At 34.3% G+C, this 7,995-nt stretch overlaps 1 protein-coding gene across 1 annotated transcript; it reads left to right on the top strand.

Annotated features, from left to right (window-relative positions):
- Nucleotides 1–6,460: 6,460 nt before the first annotated feature.
- LOC106766349 lies at nucleotides 6,461–7,466 on the top strand. The gene is made up of 4 exons (XM_014651083.1): nucleotides 6,461–6,751; nucleotides 6,833–7,015; nucleotides 7,129–7,352; nucleotides 7,451–7,466. The coding sequence occupies exons 1-4, from the start codon at nucleotides 6,461–6,463 to the stop codon at nucleotides 7,464–7,466; spliced, it is 714 nt and encodes a 237-aa protein (XP_014506569.1).
- Nucleotides 7,467–7,995: the final 529 nt, after the last annotated feature.

Below are 7,995 nucleotides of genomic sequence, written 5' to 3'. Positions count from 1 at the left end.
CGTCTGCTTTGACACAAAGTACAAGCTACACTCTAATGAAAGGCTATGACAAAGTATTGTACCTATGTAAAGTAGATCTGAGTCTGACTTCTCACCTAAAAAGGCTACTAACTCTACATGAAGTCAATTCTTTGTCTAATCCCGATGAAAGTTATAAATAGACGAATGTATGAAGAGAAGAAAAGAATGATACCGTTAAAAAGAACAATCAAAATAACTCTAGCTCTCGTCATTCTTGTCAAATCTCTATAGCGTATGAAGCTTTCATTTGAAAAGAAATCTTTACAAGTCTCTTAGATTGTTTTATATGGAAACATTTATCCTCTCTTTGAGAGTTACAAATTTGTACTTGTATTTTTAACACAGTTTGTGTTGTAAATTTTGAGGAGAATTAAAACACTCTGTGTTTAGCTCATTGGAGTTAAACAATCTAGATAATTGTCTAGGGTTGATACCGGGAGTGGTTAGAATAGTTGTATATGTGATTAGAATACTTGTATATTAGGAGTGGTTAAACTTTGACTAGTCAAGATTGACTAGGTGAACCGAGAGTGGTGTTAATACTCGTTGTAAACTTGGAGAGGTAAAACTATTGTAATCTTCTTAAAGGTTAGTAGAACCCCTTAAGAGGTCTTAAGGGAGAACTAGACGTAGCTCATGTTAAGTGAAACATTATAAAATTTGTGTTACTACTTATTCTCCTTATACGTTTTCCTTAAAAGTTCTTTATAAACACCAACGTCTAAACAAATCTTTTAATCATCTATCTCTAGAAAACTTATCAGACGCTGAATTGTGGAAAGTTTTAAATCACTATTCAACCTCCTTCTAGTGTTTTCGTGTGATTTCAGTTAGTATTAGAGCTAATTATTAGAGCTAAGGTTAGGGGCTAGTTCTTAATAAGATTTGAGGAAATGATCCAGATCGCAATGGAGAATGAAGGATACACCATTAATAACCCTCCTTTATTCATGGGAGAAAAGTTTAATCTCTAGAAACAAAAAATGATTACATTCTTTGAATCATGCCATATTGACATGTGGGATATTGTGGAAAACAAAAATTTTAAACCTTTGAATAGAGAAGGAATGTCCCTTCCCAAAAGCTCTCAGTCAGATGATAAAAAATCAAGGTATCTCCTGAATTTCAAAACCAAAAATACACTAACATGTGCATTATGTAAAGATGTGGAAAAGGTACAACAATGTAAAAGTGCCAAAGATATGTGGGACACACTAACTACTACATATTAAGAAGACAAAAGGAACAAAGCAAATGAGGCAGTAAGCATCTCAAAAGATCCAAGTTCTTCTAAAGATGAAGATAAAGAAATCAACCTATGGCTAATGGATGACCCAACGTGTGATATGTCAAAGCATATCAAAAGATCCAAGTTCATCTAAAGATGAAGACAAAGAAATCAACCTCTACCTACTAGCTGATTAAATGTGCGATATGTTAGACGACTCTGACAATGAGGTAGATTTCAATAATTTTCATTATGTTATTGAAGCATAATGTTAAATATATTATCTTTATTTTATATTTATCTTTTATCTTTAGTTAGTTTGTTATTATTTCTTATTTGTATTTTGGGGTTAACCCATATTCCTTCTATTATAAATAGAGGACCCTATGTGTATATTCACTACAAGGAAGATGATCCCATACATAGTTTTCACTATATTCAACAGGGTATTAGAACCTGGTTTTTTTGAGGAAAATTTTTTTGTTGCCCTCGCCACTACTTGCCGTTGTCAGCGGCACCACCTCTACCGTTGCCTGCAGCGCCATCGTCTACCATTGTCGTCTAATACAGTCACTACCGGAGTTCTAGTTTCGACTAACAATTGCATGATTTTTATCGTCTTGGTTAGGCGACCACCGTACCATCAACGACGCCTTCATTAAAGCTCCTATACATTTTGAAGTTGTAGATTTGCTCCTTTTTTCATCGTGCATAGTGGCATGTCTAGTAACAATTTAGAGCGTCGAGGTCGGTCGTTTTCCTCTTTCAGGTTCATCATGCGTTGTGGCTCATCCTATCTCCTTTCAGGCAGCTATTTAGAGCATCGATGTTGCTCTTATTCCTTTTTCAGGTGCCTTGATTGGAGAATCTTGAATTTTTATGGTTTTTCTCTCTTATTCTCCATGACTTCTTCCACTGCCTTCTCTTTTAACCTCATTTTTGTCACCATTACGTTTGACTTGTCCATATATTCTTCTTCTCCCATGGAAAATATGGCTTTTGTTAGTTTATTTATAATCATGACGACTTTTCAATAATGACCTCTTTATCCACTGGATGTCAATAATTCATTCCTCAACGGTGATTTGCAGTAAGAGATTTATATGAAGCAACGTTCTAGTTTTTTCACTCAAAGGGAGTCTTTTGGGTTGGTATTTTGTCGTCTATGTCGTGTTGCAAATCGTTGTCTATGTCGTGTTGCAAATTGTTAGAAATTTGATGTCACTCGAGTGTAGAAGCACATATTTTCACTAGGTCATTATGGATTATATTATATATATTATCTTTATTTTATATTTATCTTTTATCTTTAGTTAGTTTGCCATTATTTCTTATTTGTATTTAGAACTCAGTCCATATTTCTTCTATTATAAATAGAGGATCCTATGTGTAAATTCAACACAAGAGAGATTAATCTCATACATAGTTTTTACTATATATATTCAACACATATGATAAATTAATGTTTAATTCTTCAAAATTAGCATATGCATATCAAAAAGCTAAGAAAACAATATGAATAAGTGTCAAAGGAAAAATAGAAGTTGAAAAATGATTTAACATCGTCTAAAAATGATATAATATCTTTACAACACGAAGCTTGCAATTTTGGTGAAAGATTTAAAGTCTTGAAACTAGAAAACAAAAATCTTATTTTAGATAATGGAAAGCTTAAAGAGAAAACAACTACTAAGGTTGAAGATATTAAACACGTTGAACAAGAAAATGATACGTGTTAAACAGAACCTTTGAAGGTAACAAGAGTTTAAATATGTTAATAAATAATAACATATCTCCTTCTGACAAAATAGGCTTAGGATTTAACGATAAACCTACGAATCATTTATGTTCAATAAAATTTATTAAATTTTTTAAAGCTAGGAAAGAAGTCTTCAACCTTGAGTCCAATTCTAAAAAGAGAAGGACAAGTAAAACTAACAAGGTTGGAACTAACTTTAGATGGGTACCAAAGAACCAAATCATTTCCCTTGCATATTTAATGGACAACAAAGAAGAAACTCGGTAATACTATACAAGCTCATCTATAGAACCTTTGGTTTTGAAGTTTAACCAAACAACATGAAACGAAGAAGTCTCGTAGAATAGAAAACAAACACCAAATGCTAAACTCTAGAATAGAAACCCTAAGTTAGAAAGAACAGGTGTCCACACAACAAGTCTAATCCACCAAGAAGAAAAGTTGTAGACGATCTTCCAAGATAAAAGTCTAACATACAAGAAATCATAGTAAGGTCCATCTAGGCTGTGACATTAGAAAAATAGGATAAGCAAAAACATAAACACTAGCTGGATACAACATAAAAGAAACATGGTTATAGAAAAACACAAAAAAAGCATTAGAATTAGATCAACTAAAGAAAACCTTAAGAAAACACTTGGGGATATAAGAACAATAGGATTGCAGAAAAACACAAACAATACATTAGAATTAAGCCAACTTACGAAAACATTTAGGATTGTAGAAAACATAAAAACACTTAAAAAAATGCCCAGACGCAATGTTAAACAACTAAATAGTCAAAGCATCTAAGAGAGTTTAAGTTAAACGTGTAAGATTACTATACCCGAGGGGTACTCGGTTAAACTCTCAGAAAAACGAAAAAGTGTAAAGACAATGTCTTTGACAAAGACACTCTAAAAGCCTAAAACACAGAAAAAAAACATAGCATATTAAACGTTATTACTCTAAAAAGGCAATCAGTCTAAACGATACCATGAGCTAAATTGTTACTTCGTCCAACGATGAAGTTCTTGCTTAGTGTTTGGTATCTTTAGAAGAAAAACTTAATTGTTAAACGTTACCTCAACGGTAGAAAATGAAAAGCACTTTGTTGTTTTGAGGAAGCATTAAATGACATTAAATTATCAACGTTCAAAAACAATAAAAGTGATATTTGATGAATGAACTACACACAAACCCTAAACAAGTTAGAAGTAGGTGTTGGTAACAAGATTGACATTCAAGGAATGTTCTTGTCTTAGGAAATCGTGACACACTACAACCTACATCTAACAAATTGCAAAAATAACAAGTAAAACACTAACCTAGAAGGATTCTTTTACAGGCTAAATGATATCGAATACACTTATGAACAAAACAATAGAAAACATAGAACCTTGAACAAATGATGAAATCATTGAAGGCTTAATGCTTGAAAACATCAAAGCAAACATGAAATAGGACATACATGTTGTACAAACTTCTATTTTATCCTGTGCAGGACGATTACTACAAGCGTTCATCTGTCTCATCTTATAAGAATTAAAAAGGCTTAATAGCACTAATGGTCCCTATTTTCGTCAAGTGCGTTCATTTTGGTCCCCATTTTTTTTCAATGTTGTCCTAAAAAATGTAAATTTCGTTCAATTTGGTCCTTTTTGCAAACATCGTTTAAATCGTTAACGACAGACAGTCTAGTTGTGCACAACAATGTTGATGTGGCATTTAACTGCCCATGTGGATTCCATAGAGGCACACTGAGGTGGATTTATTGGTTTTGAAGTTGCAATTGCAGATATCAGGGTTTGCTTTTTGAAAATTAAATTAAGGGTTCTGAGAATTAAACTTCTTGCATGCTTTGGTAGCGAAATCGGGAAGATTGGGAAGAAGAACATCAGTGACGTGTAGTTGAAATTGGAAGCATTGATGTTTGCCAGTCAGGTATGCGTTTGTAATCTCGTAACTAAGCTGTGTGTTGTGACATTACTCTGTAACATTTTATGCACACATGAAAATGTGAGTGTTAGATTTTTTCCAAAGTTAGATTTTGTTGAGAAATTGTGCGAACTGTTTAGGGCAAACTGCTTAAGGCATTGTTGTGTAACATATTATAATTGGTTGTGTGTGGTTGATTGTTGGTCTAATTTTTATTGTTTCCCATAGGGTTTAGTAGTTATTTTAGCGTAAATAATAGTTACCTTTTGCATTTCCATAGGGGTCCCATACCCATAAAGTTCATTTTGTAGGCTTGCGTTTGGAATGTCTGAGGAGAGATTTAATGTTGTGGTCCACCATGGTGGGACCCTAGTAAAGGATATACCTTTTGGATATGTTGGTAGGGAAGTCACTTATTGGTGTGTGGACCCAGAAAAATGGAGTTATTTCGAAGTGGTAGATTCCATTAAGGAGTTGGGGTATATTAATGTGTCTGAGTTATTTTATTGCATTCAACATATTTTGTATAAGTTGTATGATGACAGAGATGCAATGAACATGGGAGACGTTGCTAAGAATTTAGGGGAAGTTCACTTGTTTGTGGTGCATAGTATGGATGAGGAGCCATAAATTATTGTTTAAAGTGAATTAAATGAACCACTTCATTTGATGTGTCTTGGAAGTATAAAGAGTGAAGGTAGCCATGTAGGTGGGAATGAGGATGATAAGGTGGAGATGCAAGGGGAGGATGATGACGTTTCTGTGCATGTGGAGGATGAAGAAGTGGTTGTGCAGGTGGAGGATGAAGTGAACATGCAGGGGGAGGATATGGTTGAACAAAATGTTAGGGTGGAGGAGGAGGAAGTTGTTATTGAACAACACGGGCAGGTGGAGGAAGAAGTTGTCATTGAAGAATTTAGTTTAAGTGAGGATGATGATGTAGGGGTGGTGCTTGGTGAAGTTCCTCATGGAGTATTTGATGAAGAAGAAGTGGATGAAGGACTAGTTGATGTTGATGTTAATATTGATGAAGGATTAATAGATAACAACGTAGAAGGGTCTATGTCAGTAGAACTTAGTGAAAATGAAATCAATTGTGATTCAGACATGGATGACAGTGCACATAGGCATAGAAACCCAAATGACAGGGGTTGTCTGATGATGAGTGGGACTTAGAATTATTGGACAGTCCAGAAGAAAGTGGAAGTGAGGATGGAGTTGATGAAAGACGAAGTTGTGGTCCATTTGGGACATATGTTAAGAAAAAAAATATGTTAGAATACAAGTGGGAAGTGGGAACAAAGTTTAGTGATAAAAATGAGTTTATGGAGACTGTTAAAAGTTATGTCGTGCATGCGGGGAGGAATTTGAAGTTTGTTAAGAATGACAATAGAAAGGTACAAGTGAAATGCTTGGGTGTAGAAAAAAAATGTCCATGGATGGCTTCTTGTGGATATTTAGAAGGATGTAGAACATGGAAATTGAGAAAAATATTGGATACGCATACTTGCAGTAGGCAATTCAATATCAAAACGATGAATGCTAAGTGGTGGAGTGAGACATTAGATACCATACTACTTGAAAATCCGAATTTGAAGATAAATGAAATACGGTCAAAATCTTTGAGGAAATGGAATACAAATGTCACATTATCTAAAGCTCGTAGGGCAAAATTAATGGCATCATGCAAAGTTGAAGGTTCATTCAAAGATCAGTTCACAAGAATATATGACTATGCACATGAATTATTGAGATGTAACCCAGGATCAACCGTCAAAGTTAAAGTAGATAGTGAAAATGGTCAGACCATATTTCAGAGGTTCAATGTTTGTTTAAAAGCTTGCAAGAATAGCTTCGTCTCTTATAGGCCCTTTATTGGTTTGGATGGATGTTTTCTGAAATGAAAGTACAAGGGGGAGTTATTAACAGTTGTTGGTAGAGATCCTAATGAGAAGATGTTACCTCTGGCATATGCAATTATGGAAGTAGAGAACAAAGAAACTTGGTCTTGGTTTTTGGAATTGTTGATAGAAGACCTTGGGGGCACTGAAGTATGTGATGCATGCACTTTTATGTCTGACCAACAAAAGGTATATCTATTTCTTATATCTTGCTGAATTGGTTTTTGATATTAGTTATGTACATCAGTTCACTTTGGTCCCCATTTTATATTAAAAATGTTCAATGTGGTCCCTTTACACAGGGTTTGCTGCCAGTGTTGTTTGAACTTTTACCTAGGGCAGAGCATAGATTTTGCATGAGACACTTATATGCAAATTTTAGAAAAAAAATTCAGAGGGCACACCTTAAGACTTTGACGTGGAAGGCTGCTACTAGTACCTACCCCCAAGCTTGGAAAAGAGAAATTTTGAATATGAAAGAGGTCAATGTAGAAGCTTACAAATACCTTATTGTTATTCCCCCAAGGTATTTCTTCTTCCTTACTGCAACCTCTTATATACTTTTAGCTTCCTAACAATTTCTTATTCTTTGTAATAAGTATTGGTCTAGATCTAGATTTACAGATTGAGCAGTAACTGATACACTAGTGAATAACATGAGTGAAGCTTTTAATAATGTTATTGTTGATGCTAGAGAAAAGCCCATTGTAACCATTCTAAAGGAAATTAAAGTTTACATCTTGAGAAAATGGACAACCAACAGAATCAAGATGTGTAATATGGACTTTTATATTTGTCCCAAGATTAGAAAGAGACTTACAAAAGAATTAAATTTATCCAAGAATTGGATCCCTAGATAAGCATTTCCTTTCCCAGTATTAATTCATGTCACTTGGTCTGTGATAAAATTTTTGATATTCATCACTTGATATTTAACTTTTAATCATGTCTTACTTGATGGCAGTTGGTCTGGGAAAAAAAAATGTTTGAAGTTAGGCATTGTGTAGTGATTACAAACAAGTTTGCAGTCAACCTGGACAATTAAGAGTGTACCTGCAGGAAATGGCTCATTAGTGGCATCCCTCGTGCCATGCTATTGCAGTAATGAGATTCTTAAATTTAGATCCACAAGACTATGTACCCCTTTGGTTCAGAAGGTCCACGTATGA

This window comes from Vigna radiata, chromosome 7, assembly GCF_000741045.1.
Source record: "Vigna radiata var. radiata cultivar VC1973A chromosome 7, Vradiata_ver6, whole genome shotgun sequence".
NCBI lineage: Eukaryota > Viridiplantae > Streptophyta > Magnoliopsida > Fabales > Fabaceae > Vigna > Vigna radiata.
The sequence above is the reverse complement of the archived record's forward strand: the minus strand, read 5'-3'. Positions and strand labels throughout refer to the sequence as shown.